At 53.3% G+C, this 27,625-nt stretch overlaps 1 protein-coding gene across 1 annotated transcript in view; it reads left to right on the top strand.

The window, feature by feature from the left end:
* The window catches only part of DISP3 (dispatched RND transporter family member 3), a 58,233-nt gene extending 30,914 nt beyond the window's left edge, over positions 1-27,319 (top strand). The window contains exons 4-21 of the mRNA XM_055582320.1: positions 5,150-5,286; positions 6,790-6,924; positions 7,336-7,496; positions 8,680-8,819; positions 10,443-10,591; positions 10,827-10,988; positions 11,863-12,024; positions 14,223-14,336; positions 15,318-15,454; positions 16,642-16,826; positions 19,205-19,335; positions 19,413-19,585; positions 20,577-20,703; positions 21,431-21,576; positions 23,707-23,866; positions 24,469-24,582; positions 25,000-25,166; positions 26,069-27,319. Coding sequence (XP_055438295.1) covers positions 5,150-5,286; positions 6,790-6,924; positions 7,336-7,496; positions 8,680-8,819; positions 10,443-10,591; positions 10,827-10,988; positions 11,863-12,024; positions 14,223-14,336; positions 15,318-15,454; positions 16,642-16,826; positions 19,205-19,335; positions 19,413-19,585; positions 20,577-20,703; positions 21,431-21,576; positions 23,707-23,866; positions 24,469-24,582; positions 25,000-25,166; positions 26,069-26,431 — 2,863 coding nt within the window. The 3' untranslated portion in view covers positions 26,432-27,319. The remainder of the gene's footprint in view (positions 1-5,149; positions 5,287-6,789; positions 6,925-7,335; positions 7,497-8,679; positions 8,820-10,442; positions 10,592-10,826; positions 10,989-11,862; positions 12,025-14,222; positions 14,337-15,317; positions 15,455-16,641; positions 16,827-19,204; positions 19,336-19,412; positions 19,586-20,576; positions 20,704-21,430; positions 21,577-23,706; positions 23,867-24,468; positions 24,583-24,999; positions 25,167-26,068) is intronic.
* The last annotated feature ends 306 nt before the right edge of the window (positions 27,320-27,625 follow it).

The following is a 27,625-nucleotide window of genomic DNA, read 5'->3' as shown; positions in this document are numbered from 1 at the left end:
TATTCTCTTCAGTTTTCTGGAAGGTTTGTATGGAACTGGTATTATTCTTCCTTAAATGTTTGGTAGAATTTATCAGTGAAACTGTCTGAATTTGGAGTTTTCTTTAGGGGAAGGTTTTAACTATAAATTCAATTTTTTTTTTATTAAAAAAATGTTTGGGGCCATGCCATGTAGCATGCAGGGTATTAGTTCCCAACCAGGGATCAAATCTGTGCCCCCTGCAATGAAAGTACAGAATCTTAACCACTGGATTGCCAGGAAAGTCCCTACAAACTCAATTTTTAAATATACATATAGAGCTTCCCTAGTGGCTTAGATGGTAAAGAATCTGCCCATAATGTGGGAGACCTGGATTTGATCCTGGGGTCGGGAAGATCCCCTGGAGAAAGGAATGGCTACCCACTCCAGTATTCTTGCCTGGAGAATTCCATGGACAGAGAGGCCTGGCGGGTTGCAGTCCATGGGGTTGCAAAGAGTCAGACACAACTGAGCAACTAACACTTTTGTAGGGCTATTAAAGTTATTTCTATATTCTTACACAAGCTTTGGTAGTATATTTCATGAAATTTGTCCATTTCATTTAAATGGTAAAAATTTGTTGGTGCAAGGTCAGTTCAGTCATTCAGTCGTGTCCGACTCTTTGCGACCCCATAAATCGCAGCACGCCAGGCCTCCCTGTCCCTCACCATCTCCCGGAGTTCACTCAATCTCACGTCCATCAAGTCGGTGATGCCATCCAGCCATCTCATCCTCTGTTGTCCCCTTTTCCTCCTGCCCCCAATCCCTCCCAGCATCAGAGTCTTTTCCAATGAGTCAACTCTTCCCATGAGGTGGCCAAAGTACTGGAGTTTCAGCTTTAGCATCATTCCTTCCAAAGAACACCCAGGGCTGATCTCCTTCAGAATGGACTGGTTGGATCTCCTTGCAGTCCAAGGGACTCTCAAGAGTCTTCTCCAGCACCACAGTTCAAAAGCATCAATTCTTCAGCACTCGGCTTTCTTCACAGTCCAATGCTCGCATCCATACATGACCACTGGAAAAACCATAGCCTTGACTAGTTGGACCTTTGTTGGTGCAAGGTAATTCATAATAAATATTCCCTTATGAGTGGTATCACCTCCTTCATGTGTGTCTTATCTCCTTTTTTCATGATCAGTCTGGCTAGAAATTTATCAATCTTATTGGTCCTCTCAAAGAGCTAGATTTTGGTTTCTTTGATATTTATTGTCTTTCTGTTTATATACTTATACTCTGATCTACATTATTTCCCTTCTTCCACTTACATTATGTATAATTTTCTCTTGTTTTGCTTTCTTGTAGCAGAAGCTGAGGTCATTGATTCAAAAACTGTATTCTTTTCTAATACAGGTGTTTATTGCTATAAAATTCCCCTTAAGCATCATTTTAGCACATCTCACACATTTTGACATGTGCTTTCATTTTCACACAGTTCAAATACTCTCAATTTTCCCTTTTGATCTCTTCTTTGATCCCTATATTATTTAAAAGTTTGTTAGTCTCCAAATGTTTAGGAATTTCCCAGATAGTGTTTTGTCACTAATTTTTAATTTAATTCCATTGTGATCACAGAACATACTTTTTATGACTTAAGTTATTCTAAATTTTCTGAGTCTTATTTTATGGTTTAGAGTGTGGTTTGTCCTGATGAATTTTCCCTATGCACTTAAATGTATTCTGCTGTTATTGGGTGGAGTGTTCTATAAATGTCAATTAAGTCAGGTTGGTTGATTGTGTTGTTAAAGTCTTCTGTATCCATACTGATCTTCTGTCTAATTGTTCTAGCAGTTATTGAGAAAGGGATTTTGAAATGGCCAACTATGATTGCAGGTTTGTCTATTTCTTTCTTCATTTCTGTCAGTTTTTGCTTCATGTATTTTAAAACTCTGTTATTAGGTCCAAAGCAATCAGTATTGTTGCATTCTTTTAACGAACTGAGCCCTTTATAATTTTTAAATGACTTTCTTTATTTATAGTAATATTCTTTGCTCTGAAATTTATTTCATTTATTATTAATTTAACCACTCCAACTTTCTTTTGATTCATGTCCGCATGGTACTTTTTTCTGTACTTTTATTTTTAACCTATTTGTGTCAACATTGAATGTGAGTTTCTTGTAGGCAGCTGGGTCTTGATTTTTTAATCTAATCTGACTGCCTCTGCCTTTTATTTGGGATATTTAGACCTTTTGCAAGAGGCAGTGATTAAGACCATCCCCAAGAAAAAGAAATGCAAAAAGGCAAAATGGTTGTCTGAGGAGGCCTTACAAATAGCTGAGAAAAGAAGAGAAGCTAAAGGCAAAGGAGAAAAGGAAAGATATACCCATTTGAATGCAGAGTTCCAAAGAATAGTAAGGAAAGATAAGAAGCCTTCCTCAGTGATCAATGCAGAGAAATAGAGGAAAATAATAGAATGGGAACGACTAGAGATTTCTTCAAGAAAATTGCTTTATCCAGTGGTCATGTATGGATGTGAGAGTTGGACTATGAAGAAAGCTTAGCCCCAAAGAATTGATGCTTTTGAACTGTGGTGTTAGATAAGACTCTTGAGAGTCCCTTGGACTGCAAGGAGATCCAACCAGTCCACCCTAAAGGAAATCATTTCTGAATATTCATTGGAAGGACTGATGCTGAAGCTGAAACTCGAATACTTTGGCCACCTGATGCGAAGAACCGACTCATTGGAAAAGACCTTGATGCTGGGAAAGATTGAAGGCACGAGGAGAAGGGGATGACGGAGGATGAGATGGTTAGATGGCATCACCAACTCTGGACATGAATTTGAGTAAGCTCTGGGATGGACAGGGAAGCCTGGCGTACTGCAGTCCATGGAGTCTCAAAGAGTCGGACATGACTGAGGGGCTGAACTAAACTGAGACCTTTTACAGTTAGTATGTTGTTAACATGGTTAGACTTAAGACAATTTTATTTTATTCTCTTTGCCCCATATATTCTTAGTTCCTTTTTCCTCTCTTCTGCCTTCTTTTGGACTGAGAATTTTTTATTATTCCATTTTATTTCCTTTGGTTTTTTTTAGCTATAAATATTTAATTTAGGAAATGGCAACCCACTCCAGTATTCTTGCCTGGAGAATCCCATGGACAGAGGAGCTTGGTGGGCTACAGTCCACGGGTCGCAAAGAGTCGGACACAACTGAGCGACTTCACTCACTTTCAGGGTTTATAGTATACATCCTTAAGTTATCAGTGTACCTTCAAATGATGTTAAACCACTTCATGTATCAGTTTAGTTTAGTTCAGTCACTCAGTTGTGTCCGACTCTTTGTGACCCTATGAATCGCAGCATGCCAGGCCTCCCTGTCCATCACCAACTCCTGGAATTTACTCAAACTCATGTCCATCAAGTCAGTGATACCATCCAGCCATCTCATCCTCTGTCATCCCCTTCTCCTCCTGCCCCCAATCCCTCCCAGCATCAGGGTCTTTTCCAATGAGTCAGCTCTTCGCGTGAGGTGGCCAAAGTATTGGAGTTTCAGCTTTAGCATCAGTCCTTCCAATGAACACCCAGGACTAATCTCCTTTAGGATGGACTTGTTGGATCTCCTTGCAGTCCACCTTCATGTATAGTGTATAGTGTATACTATATATGAATAGTATACCACCATTTCCTTTCTCCTGGCCGTTATACTATTGTCATATTTTATTTTCATATATGTTATAAACCCCACACTACATTACTGTTATTTCTGTTTAAATGGTCAGCCATCATTTTAAAAGATTTATATAATAAGACATTTTTATACACTTATTCATGTTGTTACCATCTCTAGTCCTTTTTATTCCTTTGTGTAGATGTGTACTTCGATTTGTAATAATTTGTCTTCTCCCTGAAGAATTTCCTTTAACATCTCTTGTAATGAAGGTGTACTGAAGATGAATTCATTTGGGTTTTGTATACTGAAAAAAAAAATCTTTATTTTACCTTTATTTTTGAAATATATATTTCAAATGATAGACTTCTGGGCTGACTTTTTTCCTCAGTAGGTAAAGGATCTTGCTCCACTGTCTTCTCACTTGCATTGTTTCTGAAGAGAAATCTCCTGTCATTCTTACTTTCGTTTCTCTTTTTCCCCTCAGGCTGCTTTCAAGATTTTATCTTGGTCACTTATTTTGAGCAATTTGATTATGATGTGCATTGTTGTTTTAGTCACGATTTTTTGTGCTTGGGGGTCTGCTGCTCAAGCTTTTTGAATCAAGGGGTTTATCATTTTCATCAAGTTTGGGAAACTTTCAGGCTCTTTTAAAATGTCTGTTAACCCATATATTGCTTGCTCATTCACTCATTTGTGTCTCTTTGCGACCCCATGGGCTGTAGCCAGCCAGGCTTCTCTGTCCATGGAATTTTCCAGGCAAGAATACTGGCGTGGGTTGCCATTTTGTACTCCAGGGAATCTTCCTGACCCAGTGATTGAACCCGTGTCTCTTGTGTCTCCTGTGTTGGCAGGTGGGCTCTTTACCATTGCACCATATATTAGGATGCACCAAAGCCTGGAAGCTTTCTCAAGCCAGTATGTCAGAGTGACCATAAAGCCCATTTTATTTCTTATCTCTTAGAGATCACCATTCTTTGTTGTCATGTCCAGAATCTTGTTTCATGTATTTTCTTTATCTCTCTCTTTTTTTAATTGTTAGTTTCACAGGAGAGGAAATGTAGATTTCATCTTGTTACTCCTCTTGACCAGGAACAGATCTCACCCCTCTTGGTATTTTAAAAATCAACTTCACCAACTTGATTAAGTTTTTCTAATAGCTTCTGTTAAATAGGCACTGAATACCACTGTAAGACTTGAGTATCTGGAAGCTGATTTGAATTTAGAATTTTGCTGCAAACAATTGAGAATTGAGGATAATGAGAATGACATAGAATTCAGCTATAATTGACTATTATCTGTGTGGAGCAGCAATCTCAACCTCACTGATAATTCAGTCCCACCCGAGACATGCTGGTTTCACTTGTCTAGAGTATGACCTGGACATCAGGATTCTTGAAGGCCCCCACGTGACCATAATGTACAACCAAGGTAAAGAGCCACTGAGGAGGTGTATGGTTCGTGGTCCTCCTCCATCTCTGATCCACTCTGTCTTTCCTCCCTCTGTGTCCTCCCTTCCCAGCAAAGTCCAGGTCCTGTATGGGGGCACAGACCTCTTTGATTATGAGGTTCGCAGAACCTTCAACAACGACATGCTCCTGGCCTTCATCAGCAGCAGCTGTATCGCTGCCCTCGTCTACATTCTCACCTCCTGCTCAGGTATGGTTTCTCCAGCAGCACCGCATGGAGCCAGCCCCTTCGTTCCTCCCAGTGTGCTTCTCTCTGGACAAAGCCTTCCTGCTTGGGAATGCCGCAAATGGGCTTGAATCCACTGTATCAGAGCTGGCGGTGGGACAGCTGCTCAGACATCACCTTCTAACCCTGGGCAGGGTGACTGAGGTGTAGAGGCAGACTGGGCCATGCCCCAGGGCCTGCTCCCCAAGGACCTCCTACAGTTTAACCTTTTGTTCTTTGACGGTCTTTTTCTTGTTGATAAGTTTTGTAGAGTCTGGAGTATTGGACACTTTATGGATTACTCCTTAGCCTGTTTATTATTATAATTTAGTATTTATTTATTTGGCTGTAACGGGTCTTGTGAACCGTGGGATCCTCATTGTGTCGTGCGGGATCTTTTGCTGCAGTATAAATTGTTTGTTGCAGCTCATGGGTTTCTCTATAGTTGTGGCTCACAGGCTCTCTAGTTGATGGTGCGTGAGCTCCAGAGCGCATGGGCTCAGTAGTTGCCACACACCCACTTAGTTGCCCTGTGGCATGTGGTATCTTAGTTCCCCAACCAGGGATCAAACCTGCATCCCCTGCACTGGAAGGTAGCTTCCCAAGCACTGGACCACTGCCAGGGAAGTCCCATCCTTAGCTTGTTTTAAAGTCCCAGCTGCCATTAGATTCCCAGTTCACTTTTCCACTGTCCTCTCCCCGTGCACCCTAGCTGCTGCTTTCTGCGTATACAGGAGGTGCTCTTCATTGGCCAAGTGAATGAGAGATTGGTCATACCTTCAAAAATGGAAAAAACATTCACTCATCCATGTAACAAATATTAACTGGGCACCAACTATGTGCCAGATGCTCTCAGGTGCCAGAGTTCTAGTAGTGAACATCACTGATGTACTTCTTGCCTCCTGCTGCTGCTGCTAAGTTGCTTCAGTTGTGTCCGACTCTGTGCGACCCCATAGACAGCAGCCCACCAGGCTCCCTCGTCCCTGGGATTCTCCAGGCAAGAACGCTGGAGTGGGTTGCTATTTCCTTCTCCAATGTATGAAAGTGAAAGTGAAGTCGCTCAGTCGTGTCCGACCCTCAGCGACCTCATGGACTGCAGCCCACCAGGCTCCTCCGTCCATGGGATTTTCCAGGCAAGAGTACTGGAGTGGGGTGCCATTGCCTTCTTGCCTCCATGGAACCTCTAATTTACTGGGTGACAGATGTTAAAAATATAATGATTCCCTATTAGCATATGAAGTAAGCTCTGCAAAGATGAGGGCCCATGAACAACCTGACTTACTCATCAAGGGCTTCATCTGCTACTCAGGCCTCCTGCCCAGCACCTTCTCTGGGTATAGAGAACTATACTGGGCTCGGATGGGGTGGTGAAGGTGCCCCTGGGGATGGCGGTGTACGAGGCAGGACCAAGCTGGGGCCAGAGACACTGAAAGGCTGTGTTCTCTTGGGTCCCCCCACTCCATTCCCTGTGCTTCTTGCCCTGCCCAGTGTTCCTGTCCTTCTTTGGGATTGCCAGCATCGGCCTCAGTTGCCTGGTGGCCCTCTTCCTGTACCACGTGGTCTTCGGTATCCAGTACTTGGGCATCCTCAATGGGGTGGCTGCCTTTGTGATAGTGGGCATAGGTGAGTTGATTCTGTTGCCATGGTAATGGGCCTCCCACTTGGAAATTTGACCCCCAAAGGGCCTTTTACAGGATGCAAAGTCTGGCTTCCATGGGGGCTCTAAAAAGTCCTCTCTCAGACCTCAGAGCCTTGGACTTGGGGTGGAGGGTGGGTAGAGTATGAGTGGTGAGTGATTCTGGGCATATGGTGGGTGGAACCCCCCAGAGGTGGAAGGAGTGGGTGGATATGCTGGGTAAAGAAAGGTTAAGCATGGTGGGAAAGGTGAGGGGTGGTGAAGATTTGGAGGAAAGGATCTAGTTCTGGTGAGGGAGGAGGCCATGCAGCATGAGAGTGGGTCTTGGGTTCATGGCCCAGGTTGGATCTGACCTGGAGACAGCAGAATAACCCAGCTGGCCCGGCCCCCTCCCATAGGCGTGGATGACGTCTTTGTGTTCATCAACACCTACCGCCAGGCCACCCACCTGGAAGACCCTCAACTGCGGATGATTCACACCATCCAGACGGCAGGCAAGGCCACCTTCTTCACCTCGCTGACCACGGCTGCCGCCTATGCGGCTAACGTCTTCTCCCAGGTGGGAGCCAGCCCTCCAGCCTGGCCTGGCGTCCCCTGCCCCCCACCCCTGCCCATGCATACCTGGACCCTGGTCTCCGCTCTTCCCACCCACCCCTTCTCTTGGGGCCACGCAGCTTCTGCCTCAAGGTACTTGCCACATCCCTAGAGTCCATGTTTTGTTACTAATCACCATCACCAGAACTTAACAAATGGGAGAATTCTAGTAATACAAATTGTGTTTCTTATTGATGCTCATTACTGATAATCCACTCTCAGCCCTGAAGGGCATTTAGCACTTGTTTCCAAAGGTCCCCCAGCTGCTACATGGTAAGCCTGCCCATGCTCCCGACCCCAGTGCAGGGCCCTCTCCACCCACCAGCTGCATACGGCATTGTTATCCCTCACATGCTGTTCCCTCTCGCTGGCCCCACACTCCTTCCTGTCTGAGCTGGGCTTGAGAGAAGGATCCTAGGCCAGGTCCTGGGTGCCAGCAGAGCCTGAAAGGCAGTGAACCTGTCTGAGTCTGAGAGGTCTTATGACCTGGACTGAGGATCCTGTCTAGAAACCACTAGGTGCTCTGGGATTCTCCAGACTTTGCTAGAGAACCACGCCCAGAAAACAAGCTGAGCTGGATTTCCATCCCTCCTCTGCCATTTTCTGGCTGTATGACCTTAGGCAGCTTGTTTAACTTCTGTGAGCCTCACTCCCCTCATGTGTGGATCATCAGAGAATGGAATGAGCTGCTTGTGAAAGTGTTCCACAGACAGTGAAGGAAGGCCTGTGTGCTTGTTGGCTGCAGCTTCCTTCTGACGGCCACACCCTGCGCGGGTGCCCGTGACACCCCTGGGGCACACCGTGTGGCGGCCCTCTGTTCCCCTCTGCTAGCGTGTGCCCTGCTCTGACAGTGTGTGTTTTCCTCTGTCCTTCCTGTAATGCGTTACGGTGCGCTTGCTCTATGCCGGGCACTGTTCCGGGCAGAGGGCTGCAGTGTCGACCAGAGGCTGGACTCTTCCTCTCTGCCACACCCCTGGCTCCAGCCCAGCCCTCTGACATCCTCCTAGGCCAGTGCCTTCATTCCCGCAGCCTCGGCCTTCGCATCCTGCCTCAGTCTGGGGGTGGTCAGGGCCCAGTGCTGCAGAGTCCCTGGGCTCTTTGGGCTCCAGGCCTGATCCCCGCCCATCGCCCCCACCTTTCATCGCCAGATCCCAGCTGTCCACGACTTCGGCCTGTTCATGTCTCTGATCGTGTCCTGCTGCTGGCTGGCAGTGCTCTTCACCATGCCTGCAGCCCTGGGCATCTGGAGCCTTTACATGGCACCCCTGGAGAGTGCCTGCCAGGCCAGGTGAGCCGGGCGGGTGAGGGAGGCACAGGGGCTGTGTCCAGCTCTCACAGAGTAGCCATGGCAGACCCTTGGGGGGCCATTCAGCACACCATCCTCTCTCCCAAAAGCCTCGTGATTCACTACTGAGCACCTTCTGTGTGCCCCGTCCTATGCTAGCACTTCTGTACTCCTGTCTAATAGTTACATTTGATCACCTACTGTGTACCAGGAAGTGGGCAGAGTGCTTTTGTACAAGATCTTACTGCCATCCCCAGGGACCCTAGGAGCTGGGTCCTCTTATTTCACCTGTTTTGTAAAATGTCTGTAGACAAGGAGGCAAAGGCTTGGAGAGGCTGGGCAGCTTTCTCAAAGTTATCCATTTAATAGGCAGCAGAGCGGAAATTTAGATCCCTGTAATCTGACTCTGGATCCCATGCTCTTAGCCACCATGTTAAATGTCCTCTGGGTTCTCATCTTGAGAGAGGAACCGTATTTAGACCCAGTGAGCCAGGTGCAAAGTTGATTGGATCAGTACAGAGCTGCTGCGGCTGAAGGTAGAGGGCTTGGGGTCTTGTGGGCCAAGCCAGCAGGGTTAAGGCAGGGGGCACATTGGTCAAATGGAATCCGGCCTGAGTGGCTGTCTGGGTTGGGAGTACTAGGGAATGATAGAGGGTCTGGCCTTGGTGCAGGGCATGCAAATGCAGGACTGTCAGGGGTCCATGACAGTGTCCACCTGACCATGGTGAGACGAGGGGCAGGAAGGAGATGAGAGGCCAGCAGGGAACTCAGATTAAGGTCTGGGAAGGACTCCTTAGCTCTCCCATGCATACCTTTGCTTCAGGGTCTCCATGTATGGTGGTTCAGGTTGGGCACTGCACAAGAGCCCTCTAGCTGAGGCACAGTCATCTGCACTGTGGCCATTCAGGTTTGACTGTTTCTATGACAGTTTTGTGACATAGAAGCAAAGTGACTTGGGTAAAAGCCTCCTTTTCCCTAATTTCTACAGAGACACCAACTAAGCCCACCCTGTCCCTTCCCCCAGTCTGGGGTAGGGGATGCAGCCTCAGCCTCCTTGCCTGGAAACTGTGGGCCTTTGGACATGTAACTTAACCTTTCTGCACCTCAGTTTCCTGTTCTGTAAAATGGATACTACAACCCTGTGGGGATTCATAAGAGAATCCACGAGGAGCTCTAGCTCAGTCTCTGGCACTGAGCACTCCTGGCACATTCACCATGTGCACTGTTCTTGCCCCCAGTCTCCAGGGTGAGCCTTGGTCCCCCACATTCACTCCAGCTAAGGCCTCAGCTGCACACTCAGCCCAGCCCCGCTTCCCCGTCCCCCTGGGCACTCGACAGCACAGGCGTGATCCCTCTGCTGCAGTCACCTCGATGCTTGGGCAGCTGCGTGCCATCATCTGCTGTCCCTAGGGATGGCTACTGTCACCATTTGTCTCCCCAGAGGAACTGTGGTACCCGAGGGCCCTGGGGGAGATGACACTGGTGAGAATTCAGGCACAGGCTCCTGGAAGCCTGGGAGGCATGTCCTGTGGGTTGTCAGCAACAGCGTGATGCCTGGTTCACATGTAGCCCGGACATGCAGCCTGGACTCCCAGGACCCACCCTTCCCCCACTCTCTCTCCACAGCTGCAACCAGAAGTGCGGCCGCAGGAGTTCCCCGCACTTCCCTGGGGACGTGTTCATGGCTCCTGAGCGGGCTGGGGGTGGCCCTGCACAGGGCCCCATGCCCTACCTGGATGATGACATCCCCCTGCTGAGTGTGGAGGAGGAGCCAGGTGAGAGGGGGTACGGGCCTGCCGCTGAATCTGCGGGACCCAGGCACCGCCTCTACCAAGGGAAGTACCTTGACGAGCTGGTGTGAGGACCATCTGGTCCTGAGGTGGGGGTGGGACAAGACACCTGGGAGGATCCCCATCAAGCATCTGAGCTTCCCTGGAGGGGGCGTGGACCAGGGGGACTTTGACCCACATCTGGGCCAGCCCTCTGACGGGCCGCTGCTCTGCCCTGCAGTGTCACTGGAGCTGGGAGATGTGTCCCTGGTGTCTGTGCCCCCCGAGGGCTTGCAGCCGGCCCCCAATGCGGGCAGCCGGGGGCAGCTCATTGCCCAGCTGCAGGAGCTGCTGCACCACTGGGTCCTGTGGTCGGCCGTCAAGAGCCGTTGGGTGATTGTGGGTAAGTGGGCTCTCCACTCTCCTTCCCCCATCTCGCAGTGTCTCCCAGCACCTGAGATGTGGAGAACAGATTCCCCCCGGCCATTTTCTCAAAGAACACGCAGGTCTTGGGAGCCCGCCCCTTGTCCCACAGATGAGCTAGAGGTCAGAGACCCGGGCTCAGGTCGCTCACTCTCTCGGAGCCTCACCCCCTCCCTGCAGAGAATAAAGCCAGTCTCACGACAGCTGTCACTTATTGAACACCTCCTACGTCCTGGTCATCATGCTGGACAGCAGAGCAGAGTGCCCAGTGCTTGGGCTCTGGCATTGGACCAGCTTGGCTAATTGGGATCCTGACTCTGCCACGTTCTAGCAGTGCCACCTGGACTGGGGCAGTTAGTCTGTGCCTCAGTTTCCTATCTTATGACTGAGGAGAAGAAGAGTATCTAGTAAGGCTGTTGTAAGGAAACGACAGTATGTGTAAAGGATTTAGCCCAGTGTGAGGCATGTAGTAGTGCTCCATGAAAGTTAAGTGCTATTATTATTATTGTTGTAAAGATTTAGGTCTGTGTAAGACCAAATGGGTGTGCCGGCTCTTTATAGACTGTTCAGGGCTCTAAGATGATGGCTGCTTCTTGTCCAGGAATGTGAGCTGGAACTTGAAGTCCGACCCCTGGTGACATGCATGACAACCGGCCCCTACCTTCAAGGGAGTGATCCCCGGCAGCCTCACCCACAGGCTGGCATGCTGGGCCTCTGCCCACTCCCTTGGGATACCTGCCCTCCTCCCCACAGCAGGAGCAGCTCTTTCCCAGGGCTCTGGAGGCCCCGGCTGTGCATGTGTCCCCCCGCCACAGGGCCCCGGCCCTGCCTAGCGCAGTGTCCTTTCCTCGCAGGGCTCTTTGTCTCCATCCTCGTCCTGTCTCTGGTGTTTGCCAGCCGGCTCCGCCCCGCCAGCCGGGCCCCGCTGCTCTTCCGGCCCGATACCAACATCCAGGTGCTGCTGGACCTCAAGTACAACCTGAGTGCCGAGGGCATCTCCTGCATCACCTGTTCAGGTGAGGTTTCCTGCCGGGGTGTTCTCTTTGGAGTCCAGATCCCCAAGACTAGAGATGCCAGGCTCCCCATCACCGTCTGAACTTAGGAAATCAACTCCACCTCTAAAAAGTGTTAGTCACTCAGTCACGTCCGACTCTTTGCACCCCCATGGACTGTAGCCCCTCCAGTCTCCTCTGTCCATGGGATTCTCCAGGCAAGAATACTGGAGTGGGTAGCCATTCCCTTCTCCAGGGGATCTTCCCGACACAAGTCTTCCACACTCTAGGCAGATTCTTTATCATCTGAGCCACCAGGGAGTCTCAGTGTTTCCACATTTCATTAAATGAATACTTCCTGGGTCCCAGCTGTGCTGGTGCTGAGGAGGCCGCCGTGGGCAGGACAGGCTTCCCAAGCACAGGAATTCACTCCACTGCTGTGGAGGCCATGTAATAGTAGATCTGAGCTGTGGTGGACGAAAAGCAGGGTGCCTGGGGAGCTCAGCATCATGGAGATCTTCCTGGAGGAGGGACTGTCTAAGCCAAGACTCGTGGAATGGGAAGGACTTAGCCTGGCTGGGAGGGGAGAGGAGGGAAGTGGTCTAGGCAGGGGGTAGCACCAGAGGTGGGAAAGACTAGGACCAGGTTTGAGGGAGGTAGCTGCATGAGCCAAAGCTAGCCAGATGGGCCTGGTGGGCTACAGTGTGATGTCGGGATTACATTGTCATTGTCATTGTCATTGTCACTGGAAGTTAGTGGAGGGCTTTACGCAGAGAGGGACCAGGTGCTGTCTAGTTGGAGGGCTGCGTAGAGCATGGCTGGGAGTCCATGTAGGAGGCTGGTGTAGTCATCTTGACAAGAGACTGTAGGGGCTGGAGCCAGCGTGGTTGATGGTGCAGTGAAGTCAAGAGGCTTTTAGGAGATGACATCCACAGGACTTGGTGATGGAGCATGTGCCAGGGATGAGCAAAGAGGTGAGATAAAGATGTCTGCTTGTCTTAGAGTTAGTCTGATGAGGTCCAGGGTGGGGCGAGGGAAGTCGACTCAAGGTCATACCGCTTTGCCGGGTGGTTAGAAACCAAATGAGAAGACGCTTGGGTGAGTGCTCCCAGCTCCTAGGGGAAGACCCGCTGACTGCTGTAATTGCCTTCATGTAATTAGGGCGGTGTTCAGATTAACCTGGCCTTCCCCTTGGTGATTGCATGAACCGAATGCATGATAATCGGCAGCGGCTTAGGGAGGTGCCTGAGGATCCCCTCTTGAATTGGAGCCGACCTGGCCCCATCCCCTCCGCCACTCCCGCCTTCCTGGGCATTGAATTCCATCCCATTCTCACTGCCCCTGCAAGGCCTTCCGCCATCCCTTGGGGCCTGGAGGCCGAAAACCACATCTGCTCCCGTTTCACAGATGGACAGACCCTGGGATGATCCCAAAGTTCCTGGAAACCTCTGGAGAAGGGCCAAGACCCCAGCCAGAGTTCAGCCCCTGGCCTCTTGTATCTCAGCCTCTGAGCTGCCTCTTAAAGGGGCCCTTCATGTTGTAGCAAAAAGAGCTTCGGCTGTAGGGGCAGACAGGACCTGTCCTGCTGGCCTCCGCCTCTCACTTCCCCTACAGGTCATGTAACCTCCTCGAACCTCTGCTTGCTTCTCTGTCAAATGGGGTTAATAATAACCACCTCCTAGAATTACTGTGAGGATCGCATTTTTGAAAGTGTAAAATGTAGCTCATTAAAAAAACAAAACCAACAAAAAATTCATCTACAATGCTTGGGGCAAAACAGGCAGTCTCCCCTCATCTCTGCCGTTTCTAATTATTCCTATTTATGGAGCATTCAGCATGAGCCAGACACGTTGCTAAGCCCATGAGATGCAGCGTCCCCTTTGGTCCCTCAACCACCCTCCAGAGGTAACCCTTGGGAGTGTCATCCCATTTGACAGAGGGGGAAAGTGAGGCAAGATGAGGGTGAGTAGGGAAAGCTTCTGAGTGTCTTTCTCTGGGTAAGGCTGGTGGGTACCTTTCTTTTGCCTTAAGATTCTTATGCATTTGGCATTTCTTCAGTTCTCCCCACGTTTGTTTTAGAAAAAACCTTTTCCCCAGACACCCTGACACTACCCCCTTTTCTAAAGGCTCCAGGGCCTGTGTCCCTGGGATTGTCACTGTCCCAACCTCAGCCGAGCCCAGCCAGGGAGGCCCTCCTGTCCCTGACACAACGCGGGGGGTAGGTCTGTTCCAGGAGAAGCCCCACAGCCTGCAGAACAATATCCGGACGTCCCTGGAGAAGAAGAAGCGGGGTTCTGGGGTGTCCTGGGCCAGCCGGCCTGAGGCCACGCTGCAGGGTCAGTGGGGAATGTGGACTGTCTGGGTGGGGGTGTCGGGATGTCCTGGTACAAGGGTGCGGGGGTCTTGCGGGGAGAGCAGATAAAATCCCTTCTTTGATTCTCCTTCAAGAACAACAGGGTTGGGTTGGGGGTGGGGGTAGGGGAGTGAACTTGAGGCCCTCACCCAGCATCCCACCAGCTCTCCTCGGCCAGAACAAGGCGATCCCCTCCTGCCACACCCCAGCCTGGCCTGTGCTGCCCCATGAACCTGCCTTGTGTGCCGGACCATCCTGATTTGGGGGAGGGGGCCTCCTGAACACTGGAGCCTAGCTTATCCCTTCTGGTATTCCCGTCAGAGGGGGTATGCTGGGATACATGTGGGAATTAACCCCCCGCAGTTAACCCCCAGAATTAACCCCTAGGGCAGTTCCATATGTCCTTGTCACCCCACAACCATCATCACCCCCTGTGCCCACCATCGTCATCACCAATGTGGCCCCACTTTTCACATTGTGCTCCCGTCATTGGCATCACTGCCACTTCCCTAGTCCATACTGGCACATCTTTACCATGGCTTCCACCCGCCCTGTCACTTCCTCCATGCCTGCCACCTCCCCATCCAGTGTCCACCACCACCTCCCCTCCATCTATGCCACCTCCCATCCAGTGTCCACCACCACCTCCCCTCCATCTATGCCACCTCCCATCCAGTGTCCACCACCACCTCCCCTCCATCTATGCCACCTCCCCATCCAGTGTCCACCACCACCTCCCCTCCATCTATGCCACTGTGCCGTCCCTGTGTTCACCACCACCACCTGCTCCCCCACCACTGCGGTGGGCTCGGTCCAGTATACAGGAGCAGAGCCAACACTTGGAGATGAGCCCGAGATCAGGCTCAGCTCCTCAGCCAGTGGAACAGAGGCTGGGCTGCTGCAGGGTCAGGGGATGCCAGCCGAGGTGATCGTCCCCCCTCCTCCATCCCTCGTTTGTCCCTAGACTCCCCAGGCACCGTGTACGTCTCCAAGGTGAAGAACAACGGCTGCCCGACTGTCTACAGGTTCTCCCTCAATGCCAGCCTGCCTGCCCCTTGGCAGACCGTGTCCCTTGTGGACGGGGAGGTGCCCTCCTTCCAGGTGAGCCTGGGCTCTCATGCAGTGAGCTGCCACGACCAGGGAAGGGGCCCTCAGTGCTGCATTGGTGGGCACTGGCCACGTCGGGGTAGGGGCAGGGTCTGCGAGGATGGACCTGCTCCAGGCAAATGAGGACCCTCTCCTGCCATCAGCCAGGCCCACGGCAGGGACCTGCAGGGTGGTGAAAGCAGGGCTGCTGAGTCAGCCAGGCCTGGGTTCGAGTTCTGGCTGTGCCATTTATAACCTGTGTGTCTTTGGGAAGATGACTTCATCTCTCTGAGCCTCAGCTTCCTCATCTGTGTAATGGGGGTATGAAAGGTACCACCCAGGGTTGCTGGAGGTACTTGAGGCAAGGCCTGTGAGTTCTGTAACACCTGGAATGTAGTAAGCGCTTGGTAAACGGGAGCCATGAGTTAGACCGTCGTTTTCAGCCTCTGTTCTAACACCCCCAGAAAAGGGTCTCCCAGGGCCAACCCAGGCCTCTGATTTTTTCCTCTCAAACATCATTGGTGTTTCTTTAACATGTTACACCTCCAGGGTGACAGTTACCCATGTCAACTCATGTCAACTCATCTGATCAGGGTTTGTATTTCCATTTGAAAGACGGAATGTGTGAGGTATTCCCTGGCTCTGACCTTTACACTAATGTTTACAAGGTGATTCCCACTGCCTGGAGAGCCTGCCTTCCAGCTTAAAGCACGGCTGGCTCCACGTTCAGGTTTCTTAGCATAATGTTACCTCCTCCTTGGACCATGTCCTGGAAATAATTCTCAGTTCACCCTCCTCTTCTACTGCCCCATTCCTCCTGGGTCTTATCATCTTAATGTTTAAGTCTAAGCCCTTAAAAGAATCTGAAGCCATCGTCACTGGCGGCTCTAGGAGGGCAGGGACCAAGCCCATCTGGCTCAGTGTTGTATTCACAGCCCAGCTCAGGGCTGGCTTGGAGTAAATCCTCAGTTGAAGGAAGGACTGAGGCTCAGAGAGAGAGAGGGAAGGGTTTGCCTCACCTTTAAACTCGAACCCAAGCCTCCTGGGTTCTGCCCAGAGCTCTTCCCCCGACTCTGAGGGCTGGAACAGGGGCAGGGGGTGGGGAGGTCTCCCAGGAGGGAGGGGACCCAGCCTGAGGCCCGGCCCAGGCAGAGGCAGCCTCCCGGAGTCACCTGTCTTGTCTCTGTCAATCCACTGCTTAGGTGTATAGAGCGCCTTTTGGTAACTTCACCAAGAAGCTGACCGCTTGTATGTCTACAGTAGGGCTGCTCCAGGCGGCGAGCCCCTCCCGCAAGTGGATGGTGACGACCTTGGCCTGCGACACCAAGCGGGGCTGGAAGCTTGACTTCAGCTTCTACGTGGCCGCCAAGGAGCAGCAGCACACCCGGTAACAGCCCTGCCGACGGGCTGGTTCCCACTCATCTGCCCCTCCCAGCAGAGATGTCCGCAGGCCGCTGTCCAGGGACTTCCCTGTTGGTCTGGTGGTTAAGACTTCGCCTTCCAGTGCAGGGAAACCAAGTTCAATCCCTAGTCAGTGAAGCTACAATCCTACATGCCTCAGGGGCATAAAACCAAAACCAAAAACAGAAGCAATATTGTAACAAAGTCAATAAAGACTTTAAAAAGTGGTCCACATTAAAAAAAAAAATTCTTTTTTTTTTTTTAAAAGAAACCCCTACCTATTTCCACATGTGTGCTTAGACAGTCTTCCCCCCAGAGCTGGGGATGGGGGAACACCAAGATGCCAGGCCCACAGTTCTCTCCCCTATCTGCCCCTTACCCTCTGAGTGGCTCTGTGAGAGATGCTGTCTGCCTGCCCCTTGGCACACCAGGCAGTTCCCAGGTCAGAGCTCCTGCATTTGCTGTTCCCTGGACCTATGGTGCTCTTCCCCAGCTCCTCCAGAACCACAGGACCACAAGGGAAGTCCATGATTGACTCCTCAAGATTTAGGTCCTTACCCAGATACTCTCCACCCACGGCTGTCTCTGACCAGACCTCCCTCCCGCGGCTGAAACAGCCACACCCCATCTCTCCCCATACATCACCCAGCTGCTCTCTTTCTGGTTCCCATCACCTCCTGGAATCATACTGACAGCTGGTTCATTACCTGTCTTTGCTCAGGAGAATGTAGGCCTCCTGCCGTATCCCCTCACCTGGTCCAGGGCCTGGCACGCAGCAGGTGCTCAGGAAACGCTTGCTGGGTAAATGAGTGAAGGAAAGAATGAATATACGCTGCCTGCCTCTCCAAGGCTCTATCCACACTCTCAGTGCATACAGTTAATTCAGAAGTTATTTATTTAGTGTTGCCCCTCCCTAAAGAATATACCTGCAATGCAGGAGACCCAGGTTTGATCCCTGGGTCAGGAAGATCCTCTGGAGGAGGGCAAGCAACCCACTCCAGTATTCTTACCTGGGGAGTCCCATGGACAGAGGAGCCTGGCGGGCTATAGTCCATGGAGTGGCAAAGAGTCAGACACGACTGAGCAGCTAACACCCCCGAGACTGTAAGGTGACAGGAGAGAGCCCGTGTCTGTTGTCCCTATCTACTGTATACACATGCCCTGCCTAGCGCCTGGCATGAAGTCACTGTCCCCAAATACTTAATGAGCAACTGTGTGCTGTGCCTTGAGGGGTCTCCGAGCCAGCTGGGGGCATCTTTTCCCAGGTTCCTCCCCCTGTTCTGACCTCTGAGGCTGTGTTCGCTGAGGGCCTTACTCTCTCATCCATTCATTCATTTAATAAACCTTGAGCACTGACAGTGGGCCGGCATGTGGCTAGTGCTGGGGATGGTAAACAAGACAGATGTGACTCCTGCCCTCGGGCTGACTAGCAGGAGACAGCAGCTAGCAAGTCAAGCGCAATGTCATTACAAATTACAATACGTGCTCTGGAAGGAAGAGCCCGCTGCCGTCGCAGTCCAGATAACGGCAGTGCAGGGCCTGCGCTTCTGCCACCAGGGACCATGGTCTGTTTGGCAGGGCCTGGCCTTGGGGCAGCGAGCACCCACAAGAGGCTGGACTCAGCTTGGGGCCGGGGGGTGACCAAGATGGGCTCACTGGGCCATTCCAGCTTGGCCCACCTGGCTCGGGAGGTGGGGGTCCTTCTGCCTGCCCTCTAGGGCTAGGCTCCCTCTGCAGATACACAATAGCCACTGGGGTCATGCTGCCTGGATGAGCTTAGAGCATTCTATAAAGCACTTGGAACTACATCAAGAAAGTGTGTTAGTCGCTCAGTCGTGTCTGACTCTTTGTGACCCCATGGACTGTAGCCAGCCAGGTTCCCCTGTCCATGGAATTCTCCAGGCAAGAATACTGGAATGAGTTGCCATTCCCTTCTCCAGGGGATCTTTCCAACCCAGAGATCAAACCCGGGTCCCCTGCATTACATGCAGATTCTTTACCATTGAGCCACCAGGGAATCCCAGAGCTACATCAAGTCCAGTGGTAAATAAGCTGACCGTGGAATCCTTTCTTCAAACAGAATCTTGAGCTCTGTAACTGTTCAGTTTAAGGTGGGGCTGGGGGCTTCTGAGCAATGACCCCAAGGCTGGCCCTGAGGTCATTCAGAATTCTTGCACCCCTGGAGGGCTTCCCAGGTGGCGTTAGTGGTAAAGAACCTGCCTGCCAATGCAGGAGACGTCAGAGATGCTGGTTTGATCCCTGGGTTGTTCTTCCGGCCTCTGCACGCCTTTGCCTCTCCTCCCCAGCCCCTCCTAGCCCTCCTGGCCCTCCCATCCTCAGTCCCGGCCTCCTTTGCCTCCACAGGAAGCTGTATTTTGCCCAGTCCCACAAGCCCCCTTTCCACGGGCGTGTGTGTGTGGCACCTCCCGGCTGCTTGCTCAGCTCCAGCCCCGATGGGCCGACCAAAGGGTTCTTCTACGTGCCCAGCGAGAAAGGTATGTGCAGGGAGGCTGCTGTGGGGCCTCGGGAGGCTGGGCCTGGCCTTTCTGTATAGCTGTGCCTCCCTCTGCAGCACCCAAGGCCCGCCTCTCCGCCACCTTCGGCTTCAACCCCTGCATAAACACGGGCTGCGGGAAGCCAGCAGTGCGGCCGCTGGTGGACACGGGGGCCATGGTCTTTGTGGTCTTTGGCATCATTGGCATCAACCGCACACGGCAGGTGGACAACCACGTCATCGGAGACCCGGTGCGTGCGCCCACGCTGGACAGCTGCCAGAGGGCCCCGCCACAGCAGGCTGATGAACAGCTACCAGCGCAGGGACCACCAGCCCAGCTCCCCACCCCCACCCTTAGCTCCTTGACCACTCACCCCGCCCAGACAGGACCTCCCGGGACCCCTGGGGCATCATTTCTCTTGAGGATGGAGCAGGGTCGAGCTTTTAGAATCACCCAGGAATCTGGGACCGAGCCAGCTGCCCTGCATCACTAGGGGTGGAACAGAGGGGAGGGCAACAGGTGGGTAAACCCTCCCTGTCCTCCTGCAGGGGCTCTTCCCCCACCCCATGCCCTTAGCCCTTGTTATGTGCCTCAGCCAGGGTGCCCTCGCCTGGGGTAGTCTTCCTCTTTGTACATGTTTGTGCTGGTGCTGGGCTCTTGGGCACTGGAGGAAAAAGGATCTGACAGAGAGAGGTGCGACTTGGTCTATGCCTGGCACGTGATGGGGGCTGAGACGTGGTGGAAAGGACTGTGGATGTAGGTCTCATTGGTCGTAACCTCTGCCTCGGGATTTCAGCCAGCCGGGTATACAGGGCATCAGACACTAAGTAATTTGAGAGCCAGGTGGAGTCAGAGGAGTTGTGTCCAGTCTGGACCATGAGTCCGCAGGGGTTCAGAGGAGGGACAGGGAGGTGGGGAGAAGAGGAAGCAGGTGATGGAGGGCAGGGGTGGGAGTCAGCTATGCGGAGGGAGAGGGGAAAGCAAGGGGCCCAGGTCAGCATGCTGTGAGTAAAATTAAGGGAGACTGAGGGGGTCCATGGGGGTGGGCAGTGATGGGAGCAGAGGAGCTGCTGGGGCTGGGGCAGAGCGGACTCAGGCAGGACCGTGGGCAACCAGGCAGAGGGTTTGAGTGCTGGCCAGGATGGTTGCAGGAGCTGCCAGAGGCTCCTCCCCAGGGTGGGGCCAGGACTGAGTCCCTGACTCACTGAGCAGCTGCACTGGCTTGTGTCTCCTTGGGAAAGGGCAGCGTCATCTATGACAGCAGCTTTGACCTCTTCAAAGAAATTGGGCACCTGTGTCGCCTCTGCAAGGCCATAGCGGGGAACTCGGAGTTGGTGAAGCCGGGCGGGGCCCAGTGCCTGCCCTCAGGTGGGTGTGAGGTCCAAGGTGGGGACAGCCCCCAGGACACACACGCCTGGAGTTGGGGTGTCTGTGGACTCTTGTCTGTGTGTGCGTGTGTATCCACGCGGGGGTGGGAGCTATGTGAACCTTCCAGATAAGAGTAGTCTCATCCCTGAGGATGAATTGACAGAGAGTCCACAGGCCTGGGGAGGTGTGCGGTGTGCAGGGCACACCTGTGGGAGGAGCTTTCCCAAAATTGGGGGTGAGGTCTGGGGCCAACCCCTCAGTAGTAACCTGGGTCAGACTAGGGTTCTTCCTGAAAAGGCATGCATGTGCTGCATGCTAAGTCGCTTCAGTCATTTCTGACTCTTTGCAACCCATGGACTGTAGCTCACCAGACTCCTCTGTCTATGGGATTTCCCAGTCAAGAATACTGGAGTGGGTTGCCATTTCCTCCTCCAGGGGATCTTCCCAACCCAGGGATTGAACCCTCGTTTCTTATGTCTCCTGCACTGGCAGGTGGGTTCTGAGAAGGCACAGGATTTCAGTTTCTGCCCCAATGGCAAACGGGTATTGTAGGTTTCCCAGTGACATTGCTAGTAGTTTCAGACGTTTTTTAAACTAGGTTGGGGGGAAGCGTGTGCCCCTGGTGTGTACACACTCAGATGGGTAGGTGCACATGGGTGGGTGGGATGGGGAAGAGATGCTCCCATCCCAGGTCCCCACCCCAACCCCCTCTCCGCCATCCCTGCAGGCTACAGCATCTCCTCCTTCCTGCACATGCTGCACCCTGAGTGCAAGGAGCTGCCCGAACCCCACCTGCTCCCGGGGCAGCTGTCACATGGGGCCGTGGGCGTCAAAGACGGCCGTGTGCAGTGGATCTCCATGGCCTTCGAGTCGGTGAGCCCTGGGTGGACCAACCGGGCACGGGGCAGCCAACCTAACAGTGCAGTGTCACCGCTGATCTCCAGCCCCCGTCCCAGAGCAGAGCAGAGAGGGTTCTCCTTAGAGGGGAGACTGAGGCCAAGAGGGATGAAATTGCTTGCCCAAGGTCACGGGATTCATGAGTGCCAGCATCAAGTGCAAAACCAGGCTGTCTGACCACCAGGCTGGGCCTGTCTGCCACACAGAGCGCCAGGCAGCTCTTACCTCCCTTCTTCCCCAAAGGCTCAGGGTTCACATCGTTCCGTGGGGGTAGGTGACAGTTCAAGATGTTCCCCTCTGCCACTGGGAGGGGCCAGGTTCTGGGCCACAGAGCCCCTGTGCTGGGTCCCCCCAGGAGAGATGGAAGCCAGGGGACCAGCCATCCCCACATCCCACTGCTTCCTCTCTCTCATCCCTGATGCTCCCTGGGCTCCACCAAGGAAGCACCCATATACACACACCCATGTATACCCACCTGTACACACACATGCACATCCTAACCTGGGCATCAGGCCTGGCCCTGGCACCTGGCATGCTATGAGTCTTGCCCCATGCTGAGCCCAAGGTCCAGCCCTGGCTCTGATCTTGCTGTGCTCTGTGTCCTTGAGCGGGACAGTCGTCCCCTCCAGCCTTCTGCTCCTCCTCTAAAGATTAAGGCTTCAGTTCCCTGCCCACCCGCTGACAGTCATCAGGAAGCTAGGGTCTATCACATACATGAAGGCATCAGGGAACGAGAAGAATATGACAAGGTGACAAGCCGGCAATTTTTGTTCTCTGGCCCCTGCCCTGCTTTCCGTCCCACCACCTGTTCCCCTCAGTGCATGTACAGCCTCACCTCCAGCCACAGGAAGGAAGACCCAGAGCGGGCCCCAGGCTAATGCAGAAGCCACTCAAAGCCCCAGGTAGTTTTTTTAAATTGCAGTAAAATATACATCATAAAATTGGCCCTCTTAACCATTTGTAAGTGTATGCTGCTGCTGCCGCTGCTGCTGCTACTAAGTCACTTCAGTCGTGTCTGACTCTGTGCGACCCCATAGATGGCAGCCCACCAGGCTCCCCCATCCCTGGGATTCTCCAGGCAAGAACACTGGAGTGGGTTGCCATTTCCTTCTCCAATGTAAGTGTATAGTTCAGTAATATTAAGCATATGCACAGTGATGCAAATGTCACCAACGTCCATCTCTAAAATCTTTCATCTTGCAAAAGTGAAACTGTTTCCGATAAATGTAGACTCCCCAGGGCCCCCCTGCAGCCACCACTCTGTTTCTTTCCCCATGGATTTGACCACTCTCATCCCTCACACAGCACTGGCTTTTTATGATTGGTTCATTCCACTTAGCATAATACTCTTCAGGTTCATCTGTGCTGTAGCCTGTGTCCAAATTTCCTTCCTTTTTAAAGCTGAAGCCGCAGACAGTTTGAAGAATCCCTGCTTAGGTCCCTCCACATGACAGGACATCACTTCCCACCCCACCAGCACTCAGACACACACCTGCACACAGACTCATTGTGAATCGGTTTGTGCTCAGGGAGGGCAGAACTGGATCAATGAAGTAATATACATGAAAGTTCCAGAGCTGGGCACTGTGAACCAGACAGGCCACCTGCCCTCCCAGACTCAACAGTCCAGCCAGGAGAAGGTGGGGGCAGCTTGCCAGACAGTGATGAGAACAATGATGGGAAAGCATCAAGGGCTTAAAGAGCCCAGAGGATGCCTGTCTTGGGGCATCAAGGAAGGCTTCCTGGAGGAGACAGAACCCTACTTGAAGGACGGGCAGAAGCCGGCTCTGCGGGCAGAGGAAACAGCATGGGCCAACTATGGGACTCAGAGCCAGGGGCTCTGGGAGTTGGAGGTGGTCCTGTTGGAATGGGGCAGGGACTTTGGTTGCTTTGGAACGTGCTGCCGCTGCTGTGAGAGTCACACGTGCACCTGGAGGCTGGTGGAAGGTGGTCTCGGATGGGCTCACCCTTCACCCCCCATGCAGCACACTCCATTTGCAAGTGTCCAGGGACCAGCTGCATTTGTTATAGAGCTGACCGGCCATCGCCAGGGCAGCATAATAGGCCTAAGCCGCCCACCCGTCTCACTGGCTCATGTCCCCTCAGACCACGTACAAGGGCAAGTCCTCCTTCCAGACCTACTCGGACTACCTCCGCTGGGAGAACTTCCTGCAGCAGCAGCTGAAGATGCTCCCCGAGGGCTCAGCCCTGCACCACGGCTTCCAGACCTGCGAGCACTGGAAGCAGATCTTCATGGAGATCATAGGTGAGCGGCAGCCCCTCCCCCAGGGCCCCGGCACAGCGGGCGGTGGCAGGTGACCCAGACCAGGGAGGCTACGGCCTGGCCTGTCTGAGCCATGCTTGGCTTCTCAATTCTGGCCAAGAGCCCTGGAGGAACTGGAATGACACAGTGGCCGCCAGCACCGATCGGAGACCAGAGTTTGGGTCCCCTCCTGCTTGGGGGCATCTGGCCACATCCTCTGATCCTGAGTTTGCCCACTTAAAAAGAAATGGTAATGATGGTAATGGCCATCATAGCCAGCGGTCATTACCATTACCAGTGACTGCTGTAAGCAGCCATCTGTCATTAGGAGGCCTTCTCGATGCCAAGCCCTGGCTGAGGCCTGGCCCATGTTATCTCTTTAAACTCCAAATGAGGCCTAGGGAGTAGGTACTGTTATTATCCCCTTTTACAAATGAAGAAATGGGGATTCAGAGAGGGCATGTGGCTGAAAGTCACCAGAGGGACACAGCTGGATGTGGCGGTGCCGATCTGTATGACCCCAGTACCTCTGAACCATGAGGGTGAGGGGGTTGTGTGTGCCCTGTGCTGCAGCCCAGCTGAGGGCCCTTGCTTCTCCCTTGCAGGGGTGCAGAGCGCCCTGTATGGCCTGGCCCTGTCCCTGCTCATCTGTGTGGCCGCCGTGGCCGTGTTCACTACCCACGTGCTGCTCCTGCTGCCTGTGCTCCTTAGCATCTTGGGTAAGTGGGCCGGGGGCCAGGAGCGGGCAGGGATCTCACTGGCGGTCTCAAGTTTTTCTCCACCCTTAACTGTCTCATCTCTTCAGTGAAGGTTTCCCGACACACATACACCCCCCCACCCCAGGCCAAAAGAGCCTCTGTGACAATTGTTTGTAGGGCCGCACCCTCCCCAAGAGGAGCCAGGTGGCACCAGGTGGCAGGTCTCAGCCCAGGGATGTGTTGCTGCCCCCTCTGTCACCTCTTTCAGGCCCCCTCAGCCCTCTCAGGCCCTGTCCCTCCTCATCTCGCCAGTCACCAGAGTTGAGGGATCTACCGTAGACTTCATCGCCTTCCCCAGAGACCCTCTGAATTTGCCCAGCCCCCTTCCAGGGCTGTATGGGTGGGGCCAGGTCCAAGCTTCCTCCCCGCCCCCTGCAGGCATCGTGTGCCTCGTGGTGACCATCATGTACTGGAGCGGCTGGGAGATGGGCGCTGTGGAGGCGATCTCCCTGTCCATTCTTGTCGGCTCCTCCGTGGATTACTGCGTCCATCTGGTTGAGGGCTACCTGTTGGCTGGAGAGAATCTGCCCCCACACCAGGCTGAGGTGAGCCCCACACCTTCCCCACCCATCCCTAAGATATCTTCTCCCTCCCCAGTGCCACTGATGAAGACCCCCAAGGGTCGCTGGACACCATGGTGTCCGATTCCCATCCAGCATGTGTTGCAGGAGCCTCCGTTTCCAGGGCCATTCTCCACACAAGGGGACTCGAGTTCTCAGGCAGCTGCACCCAGCATGATTGTGGGCCGTGGATGGGTCCACTCCCCCAGCTCTGTCTCCCTAAGTGAGCATGAGGGGTTGGACCAGGCGCCGTCCAAGGGCCCTTCCTGTTTCTCGAGTCCCTGATTCCCAGTCTCATTCTCAAGCCCAGGAAGCAGGTCTGAGCCCTTCTAGTTGTGACCCTGAGGCCACCCCACCCTCACTGGACCTTGTGGCTTAGGGAAGACATACCCACGTACTCAGTGCCAAAACCAGCTCTGGGTCTCATAAAAGTTTTTGGTTTTCCCCAGTTTGGAATTGTTTTGGTGTGAAACATTCATAAATACATAAATTAAATCAGTTATACATTTAGCTGCTCTGGGTCAAAAGAAGGAATCAGTTCCAATCAGGGCTCCCATGTTCGAGGACCGACCGTGCAGATCATCAGTGTTCTGGTTGTCATAGCTATGTTTAACCAGCCCCCACTCTGTGCCCAGCGCTGGGCACTGCTGCAGGGGAGCGGGTTTTATGTCCCCGCAGAGCCGTCGGAGCAGATGCTGTTATTACCCTCCTCTCACCCTCTCCCCACCCAACACACACATATTTATGAAGGTGGAATCAGAGCCCTGCAGGGTCAAGGCTGGCCTTGGACAGCATGTGTGTGTTTCCCAGGGCCCAACCTGCCATCCCAAGCCCCAGGCAGGGTGTGATCCCTTCTGGGGCCCCAGCGTTCTTTCACTTACCCCCAGGACGCCCACTCGCAGCGCCAGTGGCGGACGCTGGAGGCGGTGCGGCATGTGGGCGTGGCCATCGTCTCCAGCGCCCTCACCACCGTCATCGCCACGGTGCCCCTCTTCTTCTGCATCATCGCCCCGTTTGCCAAGTTCGGCAAGATCGTCGCCCTCAACACAGGCGTCTCCATCCTCTACACGCTCACGGTCAGCACAGCCCTGCTCGGCATCATGGCGCCCGGCTCCTTCACGCGGACCAGGACTTCCTTCCTCAAAGCCCTGGGCGCTGTGCTCCTGGCGGGGGCCCTGGGGCTGGGCGCCTGCCTTCTGCTCCTCCGGAGTGGCTATAAGATCCCCCTGCCCAATGGGACCTCCCTATAGCCCTGGCACTACATCTGGACTTGCACACCTTTGGTCCAGTAGGTGGGGGATGAGATGCTTGTTCTCTGCGCCCGGAGGCACATTGTTCGCAGCTCGGCTACAACTCCTTATGTTCCCAGACGTCTGGGCCAGACGTCACCCACCTGTGTGACCCACACTGCCTTCATCACAGTGCCAGCCCCTGCTGGGTGGTGAAGCTGGCTGCCACTCCCCACTGCTGGACACTGGCAGCTGCCCTGCCTCTCCCTGTTGGGGGAAGAGACCAGCCCTCCTCCTGAACCTGGTTCCCAGGGGAGTCAGGTGATTTTTGCAGGGGGCTTCCCTCTGCAGAATTTCCACATTGCCTCAGTGCTCACAAGAACTTTCTGACGTGGTTGTTACAGGGCCCCCATTCTATGGATGTGAAAACCAAGGCATCAGAAGGCGAAGTAACTGACCCGTAGCTGGGTCAGTGGCACAGCCAGAGTGGCCTCCCTCGGGAACTCTGCAGGAAGAGCACAGAGGGTTCAAGGGCAGGGCCTCACAACCCCTGCCCCCCCCTCCCCATCAGTTTTACGGCGGCCAGTGGTGGGTGGTCCTGTGGCCTCCCTAGGCCTTTAGGTCCTGGCCTGGGAGGACAGAAGGACCAGCCTGGGTTACTGCATGTCCCAACCCCGGCCCCAGACTCAAGGGGCTCTGCTCTCTGGAAAGCCATGGGGCCCCAGCACAGCCTTCCTCACAGGTTTGAGTCCCCCACCTCCCCCACCTGACTCTGTGGGTGGAATTTGGGGGAGGGGGCAGCCCGTGGGATGGGGAGCTGGCCGTGCCTGCCTCCTGCTCACAGCAGATGGTTGTTATTAAAGTGAAATGAAACTGCAGACGCCGCCATTAACACGAGCATTTTAAGCATTGCTGGCTCCATTGTATTCTTCAAATTGCGATAACTAAGTGTTTGCATGGTGCCGTTGGGAACCTGGCTCGAGGCAGGCGCTGGGCCTGGAAGGAGATGGAGGTGGAGTGGAAGGGGCAGGAGCCTCTGGGGAAGGGTCACAGAGTACTCTGGGAGCCCAGAATCAGGCTGGGGAACTCTGGGGCAGGGCACCATAGGAGTGGAGCCCATTTGGCTCCCTACCAGGACACTTATTAGCCCCTTCAATGTTCCCAGTACCGTGCTGTGACCTTCTTCCTTGGGACAGACATTGGCCCAGGGCATTA

The sequence above is a fragment of the Bubalus kerabau genome, chromosome 5 (genome assembly GCF_029407905.1).
Source record: "Bubalus kerabau isolate K-KA32 ecotype Philippines breed swamp buffalo chromosome 5, PCC_UOA_SB_1v2, whole genome shotgun sequence".
NCBI lineage: Eukaryota > Metazoa > Chordata > Mammalia > Artiodactyla > Bovidae > Bubalus > Bubalus kerabau.
Note: the sequence above shows the minus strand (reverse complement) of the source record. Positions and strands in the feature narration are given on the sequence as shown.